Raw genomic sequence first — 21,392 nt, 5'->3', positions numbered from 1 at the left:
TTAGAAATTAGTTTAAGGATGCCTAGTGCTGTTTACACAGCTAGGAGCGCCGCAGGCTCGAAAAAATTGGTATTTTAGACGCAAGAGAAAACAACTTCAAAACCTACAGTGATGCGTGATGTCACGCTCACTTCCCTTCATTCAAACCCCTCTGTGATGCGTGACGCGAAGAGGTCGTAATCGTACAGTACGCTTCACTCAATCATTTTTTCAGCATATTTACAGGGAGAACTCTATACGTGGTTTTGGTGCATCGTTCAAATAAGCTCTACGGGATGTGTGGACCTTTTCTGTCACACTGGCGCTTTTGCCACTGTGCCAGATCGACCTTCGTTCGGTCAGATCGGGTATTTCCTTCACGACGTGAGCCGCCCCCTAGTGTTTACTAAAATCATTCCTCCATGTGTGTAGAACAGCGCCCATCATAGTCATGACTTCTTCGCCACTGACCATTTTATAAGATCGCCAGCGCTCAACCAGCGCTTACTGGATAAACGCAAACATCTGACAACTTATTAGCAGGCAACATTCCGAAAGTCAAGGAAGTTGGATTGTATTCAATCATGATTACGGTCCAACAGTAAGTTGTCTCGGTGTATGTTGTCTGCTCAATAGCATAAATCGTTTAACAGCTTGCAATATACCCACTCCGGCAATCTTTACACACTGCAAAAAGATCAAAGTGATATTATCTGGTACAAAATTCGTGGAACTTGGCGTCACTTTGTTTCTGCACAAACACAACTCGGGGGAAGATCTTCAAGCTTGTCATCTGGTGGCAGTTCGCGCACCGCACTTTGTAATCAATCATCCACGCTCCACTGATGAACTCCTCATAAGTATTCACTAATGAGGTAGGTTTCGACCGATCCACCGTGTTAACAAACGAGGTAGGTCTGAGGTCAACAATGCTTGAATCACATCAGGCTATCGTTTCATCGAATCCTGTAGCACGCCTAGCATATGCCTATCTAAAAAAAGGCAACGTGGCCTACTAGCTTGTTTGCACGCTGGAGCCACGGTTCAATCTGCAGCAAGGTCGGATTAAGCAGGTAGAAAATCCCATGACAGCAAGAAGTCGGGTCGATCAGAACGCGATGCCATAAATCTCTCGTTCAGAAATTACATTTCCATTCTACACGGCCTCACCTGATTTCACAATGATGCAAAGGTCCAACGTCGTAGAGCGTCGTCGCCTTGCAACCATTCATCATTTGCCTTGATGATCGTAACACCAGGTATGTACATGGATCCACCCAAACTCTATTCAAGTCTGAATATGCCTCCATTTCCCCCTTTTTTTCTAGCAATTTCGTCGATTGAATTTGAAGGGAAAGATCCTGTAAGTTTTTATCCTTGCCAATTTGAACGTAAGTAGCTGCTTTTGAAGGCCTCAAAGTTGACTCCCTGATTAGATCCGATATTTTCGGGTATTTCTATATTCTTTAGATCCTTACATGGACGATGCCAAGAAACAGGACTCTGGAATATGGCGGAGAACCCAGTGGCTAAACCCCTCAGTTGACTCTTTAGTATCATCAGAAATTATTGATGTGACGTCTGTTTGGGCCGAGAAGAGCGAAAAGACGCCGAGATCAGGTTGTGGCAAAATTCGTGCATCACGTATCCCGCCCGCATCACCCAACATCCAACAATGCATTTGCGACTGAATGAAACCTGCCGCTCTACAATAAAACCCAGATCCCTCGTCCTCGAAAGTACAAACCAAAGGATTGCAAAAGATAAGACGATCAATCGTAGGTTATTTGAACTTCTCAAGCTTCGAGAACTAAGCCTCATGCCGGATGGCAACAGGGCGCCATCTTGCGGAGCGATCCGCAGAAAATCCGCCTTTTTTTCCTACGGCGACTCTAAAAGAACGCGCGGGAGGCTTGTAATCGTTTTCTATGTACATGATGGGAACACGAACCTTCCCTCCCCACTACCATACTGATCCAAGTTAAGGAATTGGGGGGTACAAGTAAACCCTATATCCGGCAGACGGTGTGTACAAAAGTTGGGGCCAAGGTTTCTTTCTCGTTGCACTCCTTTTCCTCTTCTTTCTCAACGCCATGTCCTCTAGGTCCCAAAACGCGTCCGCTTCAAGCATCTCGACCCATACGACAGCAGCAGCATCCCACGTTTCTCTCCCACATTCCCCCATTCTTGAGTCCCTATCCACGAAGGTTTGGGTCGACCCTGCGTCGTTACCGAACTATGGAGATGTTTCGTCTATTGGCGGTAATGCCCCGCAGTATGTCAAGCGTTTGAATCACAATACCTACATGTCGTATGGGGTGGGAGATGAAGATCGTTTTGGCTACGAGGTCGGTTCATCAGTCAAATTCGTCGAGGTCAACGTCAACCGGAAGCTGGAGAGGCAGGGGCGACTCGAGGCTACCACCGTCGCGGAGATCAAGGTCACCAAGCGTGCGTATGCCTTGTTCGCAACCATTCAATTTCCGTGTTTTAAATTCACGCAGACATGTTGAATGGGGCCGGTATGCTGCATGGTGGATGCGTTGCGTATCTAATCGACAAGTGAGTTTCTTAAGTTTCCTTCTGGCCTCGTATGACGATGATTTTTTTAAGTTGCTGTAGCACCCCACTTGTCGTCCTCGGCCTTCTTCAAAACGTAAACGGCGTTGGCGTTACGCAAGCGATGAACCTCCTGTTTCATTCACCCGCACCCCGGTAGGCCGATATTTGATTTCTTGGACCGTTGTGTTGATATAGGATAGCGGGACTATCCTTCGCATTATCAGTACTTCGATCTCATTAGGCGGACGAGTGATGTCTTCGAGGTGTGAGGTAAGTATAAAAACTTCCCTTTGATGATCCTAGTTTACATCTCACGCAGATTTTGGACAAAGATTCGGGGCGAATCGTCGCTTCTGCCTTTGTAAATAAAATGCAACCTACATCTATGTCGAAATTGTAATTATTCAAATAGTACCCTTAAAGTCTATGTGTCTCGCTGTACATATTTATTCCTTTACGTGCAGTTATGATTGGCACACTTCGACAGTGTGCTCCACATATATCCGCCGCAGGTTCACTACTTGATGCGACATGTAACAACTTGAGAAATCGTTTACTGCGGCGCATCACAATCAAATCGAAGCTGCTCAACATGTGTGTTAGCAACCCAGGTAAGACCTGCAATATAAGTAGCATTGATGCACCCCAAATACTTACGATGTTTCCTTTTTACAAGCCAGGACATCAGCTTCGGAATGATTTAGTGGACAAGCTCACGGATAGGAGCATTTGAACGGCAATGATTACGACGTCACGGTGGAAACAGGGTGGCTTCGAAGTTCACAGTACCGCCGACTGCAGGTGAATATTTACTCCATTGAACTACATAGGTCATAACCTAGCGAAGCAAATCAATACAATAGAGCCGTAGGATGGCAGTCCGAAAGTCACCCACGCAGAAAAATTTCCTACTTTGGCCGGGGAACCACCGTAACATCTGCGTGGCTGAATTTTCTTACTCCTGTCCTCTCAATTCTAAGCCTAGACTTGCAATTAGGGTCTGGACAAGCAATTTCTGCATCGGTGGACATCCAATCGTTTGGATGAGTCACTCGTTGCTTCGCTGCTAGTAAAGGTAGAACTGCGCCTAGTTTTTCGTTCAGGAATGAAGTGAGAGACGAGTAGTTTACGATGTACTCAGCGAATATATCGAAAAGCCCTGATTGGGAGGTAGATAGAGCGTCTCCCCTTGAAGTGTGAAATGATCTCCCTCTTTAGCTCCGCACATTATGCGTTCGTTGGGTGGACAGATCACTTCCACTCTCAGATCGTATAGCTCGAAGGAATCGTCCTTGACCGATGTAGTGTTGAGTGACATGACTATCAGTGGTAGCTGTAATTTCTGGTGCGACAAGCCAAAGACAAGCCATCACAAACAAAGATTTTATCTGCATCCCGATTTAGTTCTTTCTCCTCGACCGTGACGACAACGATGAACATCGCGAGCACTCTCACTCCTGTGCAGGCAGCAACTTATCTGCGTACTCTACCCGCTATTCGGGAACGGTGTTCACGTGTCTTCGATCTTGCGACGCAGAAGAAATTACAATATTTCGAGTATCACCCGGAGAAGGAGGCGGACGTTGCCAGTTTTTGTATAAATATTATCAAGGTGGGCTTTACTTCTAATTGTAGTGACGCAAATAGTTGAACGTTGCTAGCGAGACTATGGGACAAACTTTGCGAGCGTGAGTTCATTTGCAAACCACTAGTCGGTGTTCACCTCGCCGACGGGGCCATGAAGATTCCGCCTCACGGCCGATGGAGACATCTTGACGCAAGCGTAGACCGTATCGATCCGATGATCTCCAAATGGTCCGACGTAGATGAAAAGGAGATAGCCAAGAGAACCATCGACCTCTTCGTTGTTTCCGTTCTCCTCGATGCTGGTGCCGGTAGTGCATGGAAATACCGCGAAGAATCATCTGGGCAGACTTTCACTCGCTCCGAAGGGCTGGGAGTAGCCAGTATGCATATGTTCCAGTCTGGTCTCTTTTCGAGCGACTCCGAGCAACCATACCGTGTCGATGGTGCGGATCTGTCATCTTCCAGAAACTTGACATTCATCTCGCGTTAGCTGAGGGCCTGTCGAAAATTACTGCGGAAAAGACTGCAACGGCGATGCAAGTGAGCGACTCCAACCCAATGGTTGGAATTGAAGGCCGTGCTTCTCTTCTCTTCAACCTTAGCGAAGCCCTCAAAGAATGTCCTCAGTTCTTTGGCTCTGATGGACGACCTGGAAACATCATTGGTATGAGCCGACGTAATACATCCTTCAGCCGCTCACCAGTAGTTCCTTTCAGACTTCCTCGAATCTCAATCGGTCGTAGACCTGGACGGCGTCCGTGCGGCTCCTATCTCCGCTCTATGGTTCGCTCTCATTGAAGGACTCAACCCCATCTGGCCGTCACGCCTCTCGTTCGGCGGCGTTTCACTTGGGGACGTCTGGCCTTGTCCCGCGCTGGATATTAACAATACCACCCACGACGACAGCAACAACCTCGTCCCATTCCACAAGCTCACAATGTGGCTTACATACAGCCTTGTTGAAGTTCTCGAAAAGAAGCTTAAATGGCGGTTAGATGGAATCGAAGATATGACTGGGTTGCCCGAGTATCGAAACGGGGGCCTTCTCGTTGATCTCGGGGTGCTCAGTTTGAAGGAGGGAGCCCTTCCTATTGACACAAACTCAGGCTTACCACGCGTGGCTCCGTCTCATCCCGCCATCGTAGAATGGAGGGCGATGACCGTCATCGAACTGTGCGCCGTCTCAACAACTTCCGATTTTGCTGCTTCTAATTCTTATAAACATAAGGGATCGTATTGCTGATGCCATTAGGAAACAACTCGGTTTGAGAACTGATCAACTCACTTTAGCGCAAGTACTGGAAAGTGCGACATGGAAGGGCGGCCGCGAAATTGCCAAGGCGAAGCGACCAGAGACTTGTGGTCCCCCGATTGAAATTGAGAGTGATGGTACTGTTTTCTAAGGTCAGGACTCGAAATATACAATAACACAGACCGGATGTAAGAGTACGGGCAAGGTAGTTGCCGAAAGAATAAACAAATGTTCAAGGACTAAGAGCAAACTAAGAGCTCCAAAAATATGAGCTACTTATGTTGGAAATGGTGCCGCCGCAAAGCGCCGTTCTGAGCAGAAGATCTGAACAAGTCTGGCGAGAAAGGCGTTTGTTGCTGCAATTACCAAAGAAAAACAGGCAGATATTGTTCGTTGAGGATAGGGCACTTTGGATTTTTTGTATCGTGATCATGTTCAAGTTCATGGTTAAATATCTTATCTTATCTACCACGTGTCAAGCTTTCACAATCAGAGGGCTTCCTTTTCTCCTGCCACCACCCCTTTTCCTGCATTTCATGCCCTCGCGCTCAACCCCTCCTCCAAAAGGCGTAGTATTTCCTCAAAATGACAGTGCCACATACAGAGATCTTCTCTTGTTTGAGGAGAGGCTCAAAACGACTGCGGCAAGCCTCCAGCGCCGTAAATCGCGGTACCAAAGTACGTTCACTCCCTGCCGTTCGTTTTCGATTCTAACGCCTTGATTTCAGTATTCCTACTTCAATTACTCATCGTCATAGCATTTCTTCTCTGGGAAGTTCTGTTACCACCAGAGAATTCGCTCCTCGTTGTTCCATGCAAGATGGTTTTGCAGCGGGTGCTGCCTAGCGTCTATACCACGGAGAAAGACGTGGTCTTCCCTCCGTATTTTGCGAGTGGTCTTCTATTTGTGAGTGTCACGACACTCGTTTTGTTCTTCGCCAGTGGGATGTACTCGGAGAAGATTGGCTATGCAAACAAGTACGTTGATGTAATTCTGATTTTCGTTGGCCACACTGCTCATGGTCGTGTTCAAGATATGTACCACACGCGAACCGCGCCTTGCGTTCATTTAACATGTACCTCAACGTCCGTAGACCACCCCTCCGATCAAAGTTCTACTGGAACCCCATAACGTTCTTCTTCCCCCGCCCAGCGGAGGTGTCCCCCAATGCATCCAGATCCAACTCACGCTCGACCTCCCCTGAGGCCCGCGCGCGATCAGCCTCCACCTCGCGGCCGATACCCACGATACCACCAGCAGCTAACCCGCGGGGCGAGCTGATATTCTCATCAAAAGTGGACAAAAGTTTCAGGGAGGGTTATGAACGTCACAGGGCGACATTTGAGCGGAAACGGGAAGAGAAGGAGAGGGCAGAGATGAGGAAGACGTGGTTAGGTCGGATGGCATTTTGGGATCGGGAGGGGAGCCCGACGACGCCACCTGCTAGTGTCACGCCGACCGTGCCTTCGAGGACCGCGTCAGTGAGCTCGTCGAAGGGTAAGGGTGGAGGAAATTCAAGAAGTGGGACGCCTCCGACGACATCTGCGGGCGGGATTGTGATGAAGCCGAGAGACAGAAGTCGATCACCAAGGTCTGGTGATAAAAGGGATGGGACTCCACCAAGGAGGGAGAAGGGCAGTAGGAGGGACAAAGATTCGGGTAGCGAGGCGGATATGAGAACCGTGGCGCTGGAAAGAAGCTTTGGGCAGGATCAAGTAAACAGAGGTAGCAGACTTCCGGTTGAATGAATTTACTGGGCGATCACCTACTCAAACTTTTCTCAGGCTCACTGCTCAGCGCTCAGAGTAAGTCACTACCGAACTCATGACTAACACCACTTCCTTCATATGAGGAAGCTCCATTGAGGTGCCCCAAGCACGTTGTGGGTATAACGTTACAAGACATTGAAAATGCGTGTGTAGTAGTTAGTCGTGAATATGAAGTGTCCGTTGGTATGTCCATCGTGATAAATACAAACATCATCAGAAAACGCTCAATTACTGTGAATATTTGCTTTGATCATGATATGGAGTTGAGTAGGCCGACTCCTCATCTCTCACTTTCACCGGAATGTATTGAGGGGCAGCCCTTGACACAGACTTTGATGACTCTCTTCGAACGCAGTTCAAAATGGCGAAGACGAGGAGCGCAAGTCCAATGATAACGTTGGCACTAAGGAGGAGGACGGCGATGAGTCCATATTTCGCAATTGTTTCGCCCGACACCGACAGCACAGACGCATCGAGATTGGAAGCCGATTTAGTTGAGTTGGCCGATGAACCCGCAGCTGATAGATAGCGCACATCGGTTAGCATGATGCTCTTCCATCGCACTGGCCGGGTTGCTTACCTGCAACAGCGCCACCATTAATTAGCTTGATAAGGGTTGAGGGGGCGATCTCCGGTGGCATGCCAGCCATTGTCTTGCCACGAATAGTTGCGACTTGGCTGGCAGCTTTCACTGGGTCCGTCTTGGCAAAGAGCTTCATGTATGGTTCGTCAGTGCTGCCATCCGTGCCAGTGTCGCCAAAATCAAAGCTGAAAGTGAAGAGCGATCAGCAAAGCGGTCGGGATCAGACCTAACGAGACGTACACGGTGTAGACGTTGCGCAGGAAAGCATCACCCAAGGATACCTCATAAGCATCGCCGGCCCAGTTGTCCGCGGCCATGAAAGACGATGCGCAGGCGACGTATTGCTTACCATCGATCTCCAGCGGTTGGGTGATCGTTGACAAGTCCAGAGGATGGATGGGGTACTCCTTGCCACTACGAACAAATTGCATGAGCTCATGATCAAAGCCAAGGATAAGTGAAAGTCGACATTACCCAAAGAAGAGCGAAACTGATTGGGTAGTGTTGCAAGGAAGGATATAAAGGTGAGTGCTGCCCTCGTCATAAGCCACTGCGCCCGGGATTTGAGAGTAGATTGCATCGAAGAGGTATGTTGGCAGAATCGCAGCCGGGTCGCCGGTGTCGAGGAGAGCTTGGGAGGTTCCCGAAAGCACACCCTGGATCTTCGATTTGAGAGCAATAGCAGCTCCATTAACGTGAACACTCTCAAGCAAGGTAGTCCACCTATCGCCGTTCTTGGGGAACTGGGTGAGTTTCGGAGAGTTGGCAATGGCAACGTATTTCGGTGCGTATTCGCCGATCGAGAACGCCCCACCGGCCGTCTCCTCCAAGTCATCCGTCCGTGCGAGATCGATGGCGATAAAGTTGGGCTGAGAGGCGTTTTGACTGAAGATGTTCTTGAGAACGGAACGTCCCCACGTTGCGTCAGTTCCATAGATCGATTTGATGTGGGCGTTGATGGGAGAAGCGGAGACAAAGTCAAAGCTCAAACCGAGCAGACCCGATACCCCAATATCCGTGATTCCTGACACAGATCCCTGGGTTCAAAGATAAACAGGATACATCATTCAAAACAAGCATCGAACTCACTTTGGTGGCACGAAGGAACGCTGGGGTGGTATCATTAGCTTGACTGGCTATCGTCCCAGGTCGGAGATGGAGAGCGTACCTTGTTGTGGTACATCGTACGTTCCCAGTTTAAATGGTGCAACGCCGATCGTCCCGCTGACACCATATGAGCCATCGCCATAAAGAAGCTCCAGCGGTATGCCAGAGTCATTGAAGCTGCCGATGTCAACCGTCGGGGCAACCCTGAAAACGATTGATTGGGAAGGGAGAACGGGGTAAAAGGAGAGGTGGGTCATACCAGAGATCTGTGCTCCCTGTGTCTAACGCGACAAGAACCTCTACAGAGAGTTGATGAGGATCCAGCTCAATATATCACCAGGGTGAAACCCACGTTTGCCATTTAACACAATGTTCGTCGTGTACTAATCAAATTTCAGAGAAGAGTACAAAGGAGATTAAGGCCACTTACTCTCGTGTTTTGAATATTCGTAACATTTGAAGTTGAACTTGACGTCGCATCTTTCCCTCCCAACGTTTTCAGCAGGTCAAACCGATTATCGGTGGACTGCGATCCCACCATAATTGAACGTCGTTGAAACTCGAGCTCCAAGCCATAGGCAGACGTCGTTGCAGAGGTGAGGGCGACCAGCAGTGAAGCGACTGAACTCTTCATGGTCAAGGCAAGGACTGTCGTCTCCAAGGTAAGTGGTTGTCGTAAGCGGAGGAGAGAGGGGCGGAAGGAGAAAAAATGGAGATTGATGAGGAAAAAGAAAAACGCAGGTGATGGATGCCTCGACGGTACGGGTCTTATTATATGCGGAAAGGCCGGATCCGCCGCAGAGGTATGCCCTTTGTCTGCCCGCACAGCAACTTTTTGACTCCAGATCTGTACACATGTCAGGGTCATAGAGTTTTCTACGCAAATCTTGAAGCATCACGTCCCCTCAACGACTTTTTCCCCAGCGCTCCTACTACGTAGCGAGTCAGTCAGAATTGCTGAATATCTGAGAGATGGAACAGATAAGCTCACCCACGGTCCATCTCATGCACAGAAAATGCGACTCGTGCGAGGCTTCATCGTTCAAAACCTTCCATTGAAAGGGCTGTGCCGTCGACGACCAGGTCCAGCACCGAGTGTGTACCTTTGTGTTTTCATTTTGATGCCTGCAAGTGATTGTCCTGCCAAGACCACGGCCGTAGGCCTACGATAGCTCTATTAGCCTGTTCTGCGTCGTTTTTCAAGAAGTATCTGAATCAGCAAAAAGAATGTTTGGTCTTCACAAAGGTCGAAGTGAATGAGGTGCGCTTTGCTGACTTTTACGGCGTCAACCACTTGGAAAAAAAGGCAGGTATTTGGTTGTATTGATCTTCGGCGTCATCTTGGCAAAGCTTGGCAAACTCAGTTCTTTATTTTGCTTTTGTCTCTTTTCGTCCGCCTCCGGTGCTGGAGTATAACTGTATAAGTACCACCACCTCGATTCACAGTTCCGTGCTCCTCGGGTGAAATTAAAACAAGAAATGCGATCATAAGCTTTCTCTTGTGAGCCCACTCAACTTGTATTAATAAACTCCAAGGATGACCTTTCGATGGCAGCAGAAGACTTTGAACAAAAAAGAAACAGTTCTTAATTGCGCCGTCGACGAAATATCGCATTCACAAGCAGACAAATTCGGATTTCAATGAAAAATCATACATATTGTCCAGATAAACGTGATCGCCTGGTTGAAAGGCCACGACTACGTATTACCCAAAAGCAACATCGACGTCAAGAAAAAAATTGTCAAACGTATCAAAGCTCATTCCAAGAATGAAAGAGCCGGAACTTTCAATCTATTTGGGAAACTTAGGCTTCAGTTCTTCAGTTCTTATTTATTTGGGTCAGACTTACTTTCAGCATGAATGGCGAATGTCTCGGATCGACCAACATCACCCTTGGCATCTTCCACTTGAAAGAAGGAGGCCGACGTTCCTTGGAAGAGGGTAAGACGATAAACTGTATTTATAGGACTCGGAACTTCATCGTATGACTGACCTTCATGCAGAAGACTACCCGTAACTGCGGCGATCCAGTCCCAGGTGTGGCCTGTTATGTCGCGAGAGTAGCCAAGAGTGGTGCCCAGGTTGGCACTGGAGATGACACTGATCAAAGAGGTATTAATACCAACGAGAAACATAAAGAAACAACTAAGTAGTAGTGACGTGCCTCTGAAAAAGAAATCGTTAGCACCAAGGTTAGCACAGTGATGACAACGATAAGCAGGACGCACAAAGGTATAAGGGGCTGGGTTTTGAGTGTGAGTGAATGCTTTTACAATGTTGGACAAGTGCGAGAAACGCTCACATTCTCCACCTTGCCATTCGACTTGAAGAATTTCGCCAAGGAAGACAGTTCCATTGTTGCTAATGAGCGACGAAATGAGAGACAGCGAATGGAGAGAAAAGATGGAAGAAGTTACGGAGAAAAAGTGACTTGGATGATTTCAGCGAGAGCGTTGGAGGCCAAGACTATAGCGAACGTGAGGGGAGCAAGGAAGGACTTCATGGTGGTATGCGGGTAGCAATCGTCACCGACTAGGTTTAAAAGAGTGTAACGACTCTTCCACGGTCATAAATAAGCCCTTCCAGGCTGTACTAGCCAAACCCAAGAACTACGTGGTAGGATTAGAATTCATCACCGGCTCTAATTGCTTCTCAAGACTGCATCACATCGCCGCAGAGGCCTCGGAAGGAAGGGAAGTGAGGGTGTTCCCAGAACACTACTGTATATCACGATAAGTAAATGGTCACCGGTCACCTTTCAGGTGACGAGGAACGAATAGATGGGGTTTGTTCGAGCCTGAGATTGGGGTCGCATTATTACCTTACTTATTTGGGAGTCCCCGCGATACATTTCTGAGGAGGATGTTGTCCGAGATGAAATACTATGCATGCGTTTCTGGACTTCCTAGGGGTCAGTCTAAGGTTGCAGAAAAAAACCGTGGTTGCGTCGCATAGCCTCTATGCCTTGCCAAAAACTTAGTAGGTATGACGGTGGCGGATGAGCTTGAAGGCTGATTCCCCACTGCGCGCCTTAAAATTGCAATTGAAGCCGAGACTGAATAAATGATATGAGATGAGCATCCATCAAGAGGAATCATACGACCTAGTGGTGTAATGGCGGCGCACAGCTGGAGAATATCCGAAATGGATTTGATCAGTCTGGCCAGTGAGTTCCTGTTCGATTCAGGACTAGGTCATCCAGATGACTTGTTCAATTGCAGAACTTTTTACGTACGGACAAATCCTCCACCTGATCTCGACCTTCGCCAGCTATGGGCGACGGCCTAGGGGTGTAACGGCTTGGCACACATCTGGAGAGTCTGTAATCGGGGGGTGTAGTCCTCTGCATCGGGAAGTACGACTTGAGTGAAAGTTACCCTGAATTCTGCTCGGGAAAGGTGATTCATTATATATCGATCGCACAGGAGAAAAAATCATGTACCTCCGAAATCATTCCTGTGTTAAGTACTGTGATACTCAGCGTGGTTGACTGATCAGAGCCCTAGATAGAGATTTGGTGAATTTCCGGAGTATTCTTTTTGAACTTGTGAAGCGACATACCGAATTCATGAATGGTTTTTAAAAAAAAAAGCGGATGGGTGACAGCGATGGTACAACGACAAATGTCGAATAGCTTGATCATGGCTGTGGACTCGCGCCTTGAAGCTTGAAGCGCTGGGTACGTATCGTCCACGTCCCCTCCGATGTAATGGACATGAGACCCTCATATTCTTCTTGCGATTGACTGTCTTAGAGTCATACCATGGCCAGCGCTCACATTCGTCGGGGAGTTCATTCACGTTCCGTAGCTAGCGACGAAATGTCACTGTGCGTGGTGCGGTCATTGGGATTTCCTTGGGTGGGGAGCGATCGAGGGAACATGATGTTCGTTGTCGGCTTGCGTGGAGTAGACGCCTTGTGCTGTACGAGGCCCTGAGTGAGCGATACTGATGCGCAATATGTTTTGTGCGCAGATCAGTGCGCTTGTGTGATGTGGCGTCAATGACGTCGTCGTGATCAGCACCTAAAGTCAAACACAACACGTACTTTCACCTCGGAATGTAAAGAGTTGTATTCTCTTACAAAAAGAACGCGTCGCAATGGAAAAACAACGCGTCCTTGGTGTGGTCGTTCCGTTCTCGCCAAGCAACCGGAACGTTGAAAAAAATAAGCACGTGGTCATGCCAGCAAACATAATCTACCTCGTGTACTCCTCGAGGAGACACCATCTCGTCAGTGTCTGCACAACTGGCTTGATCCTCGTGCTCGCTCCTCGCCTGTTTCCCTATATCGCCTCGTCTTCTTAATGACTTTCACGACTTTCTCCCTTTCTACCCTCTCTCTCAATACCCGTGCTGCGTTCGTGTTCAAACGTTCACTTCTTTATCATTCAATCTCACTCATGTCACACAGAGCGCAGCCGGTCCTAACCACGACTACGACAACCAGCATGTCCTCCTTCGCCGCCATCCCCATATTGGGATACTCCGTCCTCGCACTCGTATTCTCATACATCGTCCAACGCCTCATCCGCATCGTCAATTTTAGGAACTTGCTCTCTCGCTCTTCGTCTTCTTCTTCTGCTTCCTCTTCTTCTTCCTTGGAGACTCTGCCAACTAGCAACGCCCCCTCCGAACCCAAAAAGTCGAGGATACCAGTCCCCTCATGGGATCTGACACCGTTCAAGAAGACCACGGCGAACGCATACCGCAAGGCATCGGCACTCGTGTTGCCTTCCAGGGGTAACAGCGTCGAGCTGTTACCTACACACGTGGCCAGTCCACCACCTACAGCTGCTCTAGTCGATTACGGCGTGTACGCCGAGCAACAAAGTGCGTTCCAAACCCCAGCGACCCCTCTCCCTTTCCCACCAACACCCCCACTCACCTCCTCGTCCTCACCCGGCACATCAACAACTTCCCCAGGCCCACGCACACCCTCCCCAGCACACCACTCCCACTCCCCCTTCTCCTCGATCCCGCTACGCATTCCCCTCCCCACGCCCTTCTCCCTCTTTCCAGGCCCGTACGTCCCCCTCCAACCTCAACCAAAGAGCATCATTTCCCCCAATCGTCCACGAACACCGTCCCCGCCCTTCCTAGCTACCACACCCCCTCCGACGACCGCACATAGACGGTCGAAGAGTCTGGGTGGTGTTACCGTGAGGAAAGTTGCAAATTCCAGACTTGGGCTTGCGTTCCCGCATGCGGAAGCGGAGGTTGAGATGCGGAATTTATACCGCACGTCCAAGGACGCACCCTTGATCGACTTTTCCTCCAGCTCCGAAGGCGAAGAAGATCAGGATGACGAGGACGTTGGTGTCTTCGGTCGTCGGAAGAGGGCTGCAAAGAACTCGCTGGTTCCGGGTGGTCCGCTCGAGTTGGTCTCCATGCCTTTAGTCGATCTATCCGACACAACAACACGTGCAGAGGGAGGGGGGGAGGAAGACGTGTTTGGCTTCAAGACAGGCGTCATGATGTCCCGCAGAAGGAGTATCGGTGGGGACGTCGAGGTCGAGTTGGTCGCGCTAAAGCGGGACGTCGAGCTTCTTCCTCTCCCTCTCCCTCCCAAAACCCTAGCACACCCCTCCAACGACACCCTCATCGACGTTGATTCCTCAATAACGGAAGAAAAGCTCGTAGACGTGGATGTGGACACGTCCTCATCTAGGACTATTTCACCTATGGAACCCGTGGTGTTATCCGTTGGAACCAGTCGGGTGGTGTCGAGGGAGGCGTCGCCTGTCCCAGTGAATGTTGAGCCTCTTGTGCATCTCCCAGTTGCGGTGCGGCCTGTTGCACAGCTGCCCATCGTTGCACCCGTTTCCATTTTGGATTTGAATGAAGCGGTTGTGCCGGTTGAGAGCCAGGAGGAAGGGGGAGAGGAGTTGGTGCATGTCGGTTATGAAGACGCTATTGTCGTTCCTGAAGAAAAAGGGACTGGGGCGGAGGCTGAGGCAGAGGAAGAGGAAGAGAAGGAAGAAGAGACAGAGGAAGAGGCTGAGCCAGAGGAAGAGGAAGAGGAGGAGGAAGAAGAAGAAGGTGTGCTGGTGGATGTATCTCCTCGTCCTGTGGATGTGGAGGTTCCCCTTCCCGAGGTTGTGGAGGTGGATGTGGATGTGGAGGTTTCTGCGGTGGAGGTTGTGGAGGTTTCTGCGGTGGAAGTTGTGGAAGTTTCCGCGGCAGAGGCTGTGGAGGTTTCTGCGGTGGAGGTTGTCGAGGTTTCCGCACCAGAGGTTGTGGACGTGGAGGTTTCTCAGCTTGAGGTTGTGGAGGTTGTGGAGGTCTCTTTCCCGAAAACGACGGACGTCCTCGTAGACGTGCCCTACTTAGTGGACATACACCCCTCTCCCGAACCCACCAAACCAGTCGACCTCCCTCAGGATCAGGCCACTTCCGAACAAAAACCCACAGCAACAGCGTGGCAATGGGATGAAGAAGACGACATGATGCGTGCGTGGAGCTTGGGGCTGGATTTAGTCGATGCTCCGTTGCCTTTGCCTTTGGACGGTACGGACTCTGACGTTACTGTGCCACTCCCGAATGGTGATGAGTCTCTCCTGGACGAGAAACCACCACACGATTTATTAATCCAACAACAAGACCCCGAATCACTTCCTTTCATGACCAACTCCGTGGAAGATTCCCCGCCTTTACCCCTCCTTCCACCACTCACCATTCCGCTCATCACCATCTCCAATGATACCAAGCGCTCACACGAGGAGGAGTACCCCGATCCGGAGTTACTCCCTCTTCCTGATCTCGATTTCATCAGCAGTAGTATCAAGGAAGACAAAGAGAAGCGTTCACCGCCCTCACAAACGCCTACACCCCCCGACTCGCCGCCTTTGTCCCCTGGTGGTCTGGGAGTGGTGAAGTTGACGACGCGAACGGCGCCTAGCTCACCGAGGATTCCAACGTTGGGGTTGAGGCCTGCGTGGTCCCTCCGCGCGGCGGACGCGCCTCCGCTTGGATTGAGCTCTTCTTCTTCGTCGAGTTCGACGCCTGTGGCTAGTCCGAGTTTGAAGAAGGGTGGGGTGGTGTTAACGGAGGAGGTGGTGGAGGAGGTGAAGGTGCAAGAAGAGACCGACACCGAGGCGCTGCCGGGTTCGTTCCCCGATTCCCAAGCTCCATCCTCTTCAAATACGACCACAACCACAACCACGACAGCTACCACCTCCATCAAGACCATCTCATCTTTAATACAAACTCCAGATACCCAACGAATTAGGGTGTCCCGCTCACCACTGGACATCGCACTAGCGATGCAGCTCCGCCCTGGTCTTGGTCTCGGTGCGGACCCGGCGTGGATGGTTCGGTTTTTGATGTCTATGTTTGGGTGGTTTGCGATTTTGGTTTCGGGGCAGGGGGAGTTTTAGGTGTTTGTTTTCGTTGGGATTTTTCGTCGTCATTTGGATTTTTGGTACTTAGCTTTACCGCCACCCACCATCATCATCATCATTATGGAATACAGTATTACCTCACTCACTTATGATACCCTGTCATATCATATACACTTTCGTTGTTTTCATTTGGTTTTTGGTTTTGTGGAAGGATTTGAAGTCTTGAGGTAAGTAAGGGAAGTTGAAGGGACAACCCATTGAGTAAACTTCAATATCACAACGCCCATGAGTGCCGAGCGACGTGTAATTACTTACTCAATACTTACTGTAATTCAATGTATTTAACGAATATAATGTATCTAACGAATATCATTGGAACCAGCACAAGTACTAAAACCTGGCCAACTCAAAAATGGGCCGCAGTCGCCTACGTGGTTATTCAATGCAATCCTACCTACGCGACGCGTTGGGGACGCGTTGTCGCGCTGACGCGCTCACGTGCGTGCACGGTGCTGTGACGGATGTGACATCCTTCTTCTTTCGAAACCATCCACGGGGTCGGGGAGAAATGCACCACTGCTATCACGAACGCTGTCATTGACAAACAAAGAACGTGGATTGTCAGCACTTACATTATGGTAACGAGGTATGGATGTCCTCTACCTTACGGTAATGGTAGCCTACTTAAAATGCAGCCAACTGATCCAACCAGGTTTTCTGATGCGTCCGACTTCAAACAAAACTAGAAACAGTTCGTAATCGCACCCCCAATGAAATAACGCATTCACAAGCACACAAATTGAATCAGAATGACTACACATCAGACACAAATATCATACATATTGTCCAGATAAACGCGATCGTGTGGTTGAAGTTGCATTTAGTACCGGGAAGCAACTCGGTCGCGTCTACGTAATAAAAAAAAATCAAAACATATCAAAGCTCATATCCAGTCTCTCCAAGAATGCCCAACGGATGGGAACTTTCAACCTATAGGACAGCGAACGGTGAGTAAAGCGATTGCGAAGAAGGAAAAGGCGGAGGCTTACTGACCTCTTACTCTTCCTTCTCGTACTTAGCCAACGCCTCAAAGTCCTTCGCTTCGTACAGGTCAGCAATCTTCTGAGCGGCATCTTCGTCATCAGCTGGAACGACGATGGTGTTCTTGACTCCGGAGTGATCATCGTAGGTGAACACAGATGGTGCTGGGCCCTTAGTCTGTCCGTCCTCCAAGAGACATCCCGGGCAGGGTCCTGCTGGTTTCCAGCGCACAGCCCCCACGCGGCGGCCGTCCCTCGACTGCCAGCACTCTCCGCCTCGGAAGACCTCAAACAAGTGTTGGCTCGCGCACGAATTGGTGACGAACCCATCGCCAACTGACCCCGCCTGAAGACCCAGGAAACTTACGGAAAACCCATATCCTCTAGGGATATTGGTGCAGCAGACACCCGGGGCGACGTTACGGAAGATGAAACTGGTCCCTAGGCATCGGCGGGGGGAATCAAAGACTTCAATGTTGAGGGTGCGTTGGGACGAAGCGGGAACGGCGAAGAGGGCGACGGTCAGGAGTGAGAGAAGGGCGGAAAGCTGGAGTTGCATTGTGCTGAGGGCGCGATTGCTGTTGTAGTAGAGCTGGGGGGCGTAGAGAAGTGGGGTTCTCTGGGTATGCCACCAAAAGACCTACCGCCTTTTAAGCTGAACAGGTCCTGGCAGATTTATCGACCCAATTACGTCGCAAGGAAAAATTTGACCAAGGTATTGTCCACGGGGCTGTTGCGGTCGTGATTCCATGACACAGATGTTCAGACGTTCTGGGTGAGCAATTTACTTCTTGGTCGACCCGTGTGTTTACATTAGGCTACAAGTTACATTCCTTTACGTTCTCTCAACTTCCAGACATCTTCCCAACAACGTGCTTTCATCCCGCGTGGAACGAGAGGTATCTTTATAATCTCTTCGCCTCCCAGATGGAGCGAATAATAAATTTGGAGGGGCGATAAATTCAAATTGAATATTCAACCAGCACAACCCGCGATGTCGGCTTCTTCTGCGGTCACCCCTTAAAACGAGAAGCGCCTCAATTTGGGAATTACTGAGGTTCTCATCGAGCTTCGCAGGTGCCAACAATCAATTGTTTAATGCAAGCATCCACAAACCAATCGTTTTCGGTAGATGCACCTTCGCAATAGCCCGTTTTCCTACAAAGGAGGCGCTTCGGTTGGCGTTCGATGGGTCACAATGGTTTTGGACGGTCTGGACTCCAGCTCAATAGAAGCTGCCCGACGCAGCACGTTCGATTAAGATGGGAGTACATGTTACCTCTCCGACGATGGCCTGCCAAGTTCTTGTACAATATATCCAAGTAGAACCTTCCCTGGAAATACTTACACTCAGAGAAGGACTTGAGGTGTGGTTAACTCGATGCCATTCAGAACTTAATTTCGACTTGATTTATAAGTTGGATTCATTGTTGGAATGCATAGCAGAGACTTTCAAGATCTAGAGACTGCTGCCGACGATTTTGCAAATCAAAACGTGCCCCATACTGTCAACGTCTTTCCCCGCATTTTGGAGAGGAACTTCCCGTACTTGGCTGGTTCCTCCCCTACAACGCCTTGGGAAACTAAAAGAGCAACTGACAGCAAATCAATCAGAATCCATCGAAGGGAATCGAGGTGTACTAGGTCCTGACCACCCTTGATATGGAAAATCCATCACGACTGGAAACACCCTCACCGGCAAATCTAAAACTGAAGTATAAGCAGGGTTAACTGCCGTTTAGAGCATCTGGGTATTTTCTGACGCGGAGTTTGCATACTAATCCCGAAAGCCCATCCAATGAAATTCAGGATCGTGACCTCCGGAGAAGCTTGGTATTTAATATTAGGTATACTTTCTGAAGGTGTATGAACGCACGTAAGGACGGCCGTCATTGAAGCCAGCGACTTTCTTCCATTTTTGTGGCGCTAAGTAATACTGGAATGACCGATAGATAGGAAGGGCTTTGAATCAGAAAAAAAAACGTCTATGCCAAAATTATTGTAGGTCCTGCAAGCTTCAAGGGTCGACAAAACGCCTAAGAAGAGTTGAGAAATCTCTTACGAAGTACTTCAGTCTTCCCTGACAATGTCCATTATGTCTATGTATCATGGCAAGCCGTCACAAGTTCCCAACTTCCAGTACAACCTTTGCTGCCAACCATTCCTTAGTCGCAGGGTCTAGCGTGCTAATGGGTACTTTCATTTGTCCCATTGGATTTCCCGTTACCACCATCCGCCATTCACGATACTCTTGGAATGTTCCGCGGGCGACGAGGCGAACAGTAGGCATACCAATCCTGCCAAAATCGGCCCATTTTTTGTAGCCAGGGTCAGTGCAGAAGAAGTCGTGAATCATTCTGGGGGCGTCGTCTGGATGAGAACCTAAAATCGCAAAGGTAATAGGTAACATAGTATGTAATCGATACGATTGGCCGCTCACCTAGTTCTCCGTCGAGTTCGACAAAGAATCCATACCTCCGGGGATTTTTTCTATCGTCTACCTCCGTAACAAACTCCAACACAGAACCCAACGCCTCAGCTACCAGATGGACTGCATTCTTGAATATCGTCTCTGATAAAAATTCACCCGCAATACGAATAGCCACGCTAAGAAAAACCCTTTAGGTCAGCGTTCGAAAAAGCAGGAGTGTGACAAACCCTCGTCGCTCGATGAATCGAATGAGGGGTTGCCCATCAGCTGGATCAAAACCCCCAATTTCTATTATGTCCCCCATCCGATACCGCCAGAGACCATCTTGTGTCGTCACCACGAGTTCATACTGTTTTCCATGTTGAAGGTGCCACTGGTGAAAGATAGTTATACGTCAAACAATAGGCTTACAGGAATGTTGATGATAAATAGCGTACCGCTTGGCGCAATGATTGACTGGATTCCACCTTAGCGCAGTCAAGATACTCAAAATGGTCTGCGTTGCTGATGCGGAATAGGTTATGATCATTGACAGGGTCATATCCACGACCGACGAAACATTCACTTGCGCCGTAATTGTAGCTTTGAATGTCAACCGAAGGGCCGACGTAATGCCGTATCTAAGAAAAAAATGAGGCGAGCAGCGGGAAAGATATGTGCGCATGAGAGCACCTTTGGTGTGAACGTGGAATAAATTCCACTTGCAGCTGTCACAATTACAGTGAGCAAAGGCCATATATCCTTCAGCCACCCAGGAACACTCCTATCCACCATTCGTAATTCCAGCGCGCGATCTGGGTTCGGTTTCACTTGAGCCTAGCAGGTAAGTAGTAAGCCTGGAAATGAATCAAGAGAGGTCGTTCCGCCAAACCTCCAAATAAGGTTTACAATGACCCAGATCAAATACATCGGGAATTGTTCCTTTTTCAATAGCGTCGACCACAACATCCCAATACTGTTCCAGTGTCCGGATGGCGTCGTAAAAGATAGATGCGAAGGTTACGCGAATGAAAACGAGCGATTGGTCCATGATCGCGAAGAATAAGGTCATAAGGAGATTGCCGCCATAGGTCGGAATGTACCAAACCACGAAGGGTGTCGATGAGAAATCAGCTTTGAAAAGTTGTCAGCATGTCCAATAACGTGGCGATCCAGCAATCTTCACATACGTGTCCGAGTCATCATGTTCTCATCATCCCCCAGTTCAATTCGCATACGCCTTCGCATGTTCCCACTCGTGACGGTTGTTACGGGAATCCGCCATCCATTCTCGCCCCCTTCGCTAACGACTTCCAAAACACGCGTGATGCCAACGTTGGCGAAGACGCAATATCTGACGCCATCGGGAACATAAGATGAACTTTGGGTGTTGGGATATCGAGGGAAAAATTTGAATTTTGATCCAGATGTGCCGGACGATTGCGCAATAAATTCCGGGAAGCCTGGAGAAAGCAGATCACGGACAGCGGATACAGGGCATGGCGATTCGTCGAAGAACCGAGAGACGAATGGCCGATATTCATCATACGACGAAAGAGGAATCGCATTGTAAAACGCGTCGAGGAGTTTTTCATCGTGCTCTGCGGAGCCTATTGCTTGACTCTGGGCGTCTTTTGAGTGGGTATGGGCTCGGCGGAACTCTGATAGCAGAGTGGAATCGCGAAAAAAAATTGTTTTGGAGTTTTTCGTTATAAGACGGATCAACAAGGATTCGATACGCTCACGAAGTGAGCATCTG

The 21,392-nt window shown here is 49.2% G+C and overlaps 8 protein-coding genes across 8 annotated transcripts; 4 read left to right on the top strand and 4 right to left on the bottom strand.

Annotated features, from left to right (window-relative positions):
• Positions 1-2,072: 2,072 nt before the first annotated feature.
• Positions 2,073-2,941, top strand: LACBIDRAFT_316882 (uncharacterized protein; the record flags this gene model as incomplete). The annotated part of the gene is made up of 5 exons (XM_001878878.1): positions 2,073-2,430; positions 2,484-2,541; positions 2,602-2,694; positions 2,742-2,811; positions 2,861-2,941. 5 exons carry the CDS (start codon positions 2,073-2,075, stop codon positions 2,939-2,941), a joined length of 660 nt encoding a protein of 219 aa, XP_001878913.1.
• A 399-nt stretch (positions 2,942-3,340) lies between these two features.
• LACBIDRAFT_316881 (uncharacterized protein) lies at positions 3,341-3,869 on the bottom strand. The gene is made up of 3 exons (XM_001878638.1): positions 3,679-3,869; positions 3,437-3,628; positions 3,341-3,379 (listed from the first exon to the last, which is right to left on the bottom strand). Exons 1-2 carry the CDS (start codon positions 3,857-3,859, stop codon positions 3,450-3,452), a joined length of 360 nt encoding a protein of 119 aa, XP_001878673.1. The 5' UTR covers positions 3,860-3,869; the 3' UTR covers positions 3,341-3,379; positions 3,437-3,449.
• Positions 3,870-3,973: 104 nt separating this feature from the next.
• On the top strand, positions 3,974-5,531 carry LACBIDRAFT_248207 (uncharacterized protein; the record flags this gene model as incomplete). The annotated part of the gene is made up of 6 exons (XM_001878877.1): positions 3,974-4,153; positions 4,203-4,229; positions 4,286-4,564; positions 4,624-4,792; positions 4,845-5,301; positions 5,357-5,531. 6 exons carry the CDS (start codon positions 3,974-3,976, stop codon positions 5,529-5,531), a joined length of 1,287 nt encoding a protein of 428 aa, XP_001878912.1.
• Positions 5,532-5,916: 385 nt separating this feature from the next.
• LACBIDRAFT_316879 (uncharacterized protein) lies at positions 5,917-7,129 on the top strand (the record flags this gene model as incomplete). Its single annotated transcript, XM_001878876.1, has 3 exons — positions 5,917-6,058; positions 6,109-6,358; positions 6,415-7,129. 3 exons carry the CDS (start codon positions 5,917-5,919, stop codon positions 7,127-7,129), a joined length of 1,107 nt encoding a protein of 368 aa, XP_001878911.1.
• A 249-nt stretch (positions 7,130-7,378) lies between these two features.
• LACBIDRAFT_316878 (uncharacterized protein) lies at positions 7,379-9,708 on the bottom strand (the record flags this gene model as incomplete). Its single annotated transcript, XM_001878637.1, has 9 exons — positions 7,379-7,668; positions 7,731-7,918; positions 7,974-8,147; positions 8,208-8,770; positions 8,823-8,842; positions 8,902-9,044; positions 9,100-9,139; positions 9,193-9,223; positions 9,271-9,708. The coding sequence occupies 9 exons, from the start codon at positions 9,706-9,708 to the stop codon at positions 7,379-7,381; spliced, it is 1,887 nt and encodes a 628-aa protein (XP_001878672.1).
• Positions 9,709-10,455: 747 nt separating this feature from the next.
• LACBIDRAFT_293525 (uncharacterized protein) lies at positions 10,456-11,352 on the bottom strand (the record flags this gene model as incomplete). Its single annotated transcript, XM_001878636.1, has 5 exons — positions 11,144-11,352; positions 11,070-11,083; positions 10,835-10,941; positions 10,691-10,771; positions 10,456-10,538 (listed from the first exon to the last, which is right to left on the bottom strand). Exons 1-5 carry the CDS (start codon positions 11,195-11,197, stop codon positions 10,456-10,458), a joined length of 339 nt encoding a protein of 112 aa, XP_001878671.1. The 5' UTR covers positions 11,198-11,352.
• Positions 11,353-13,147: 1,795 nt separating this feature from the next.
• Positions 13,148-16,219, top strand: LACBIDRAFT_325103 (uncharacterized protein; the record flags this gene model as incomplete). Its single annotated transcript, XM_001878875.1, has 1 exon — positions 13,148-16,219. One exon carries the CDS (start codon positions 13,148-13,150, stop codon positions 16,217-16,219), a length of 3,072 nt encoding a protein of 1,023 aa, XP_001878910.1.
• A 734-nt stretch (positions 16,220-16,953) lies between these two features.
• On the bottom strand, positions 16,954-17,782 carry LACBIDRAFT_293524 (uncharacterized protein; the record flags this gene model as incomplete). The annotated part of the gene is made up of 3 exons (XM_001878635.1): positions 16,954-17,173; positions 17,237-17,569; positions 17,591-17,782. 2 exons carry the CDS (start codon positions 17,780-17,782, stop codon positions 17,240-17,242), a joined length of 522 nt encoding a protein of 173 aa, XP_001878670.1. The 3' UTR covers positions 16,954-17,173; positions 17,237-17,239.
• Positions 17,783-21,392: the final 3,610 nt, after the last annotated feature.

The sequence above is a fragment of the Laccaria bicolor genome, genomic scaffold (genome assembly GCF_000143565.1).
Source record: "Laccaria bicolor S238N-H82 LACBIscaffold_7 genomic scaffold, whole genome shotgun sequence".
NCBI classification, from domain to species: domain Eukaryota; kingdom Fungi; phylum Basidiomycota; class Agaricomycetes; order Agaricales; family Hydnangiaceae; genus Laccaria; species Laccaria bicolor.
The sequence above is the reverse complement of the archived record's forward strand: the minus strand, read 5'-3'. Positions and strand labels throughout refer to the sequence as shown.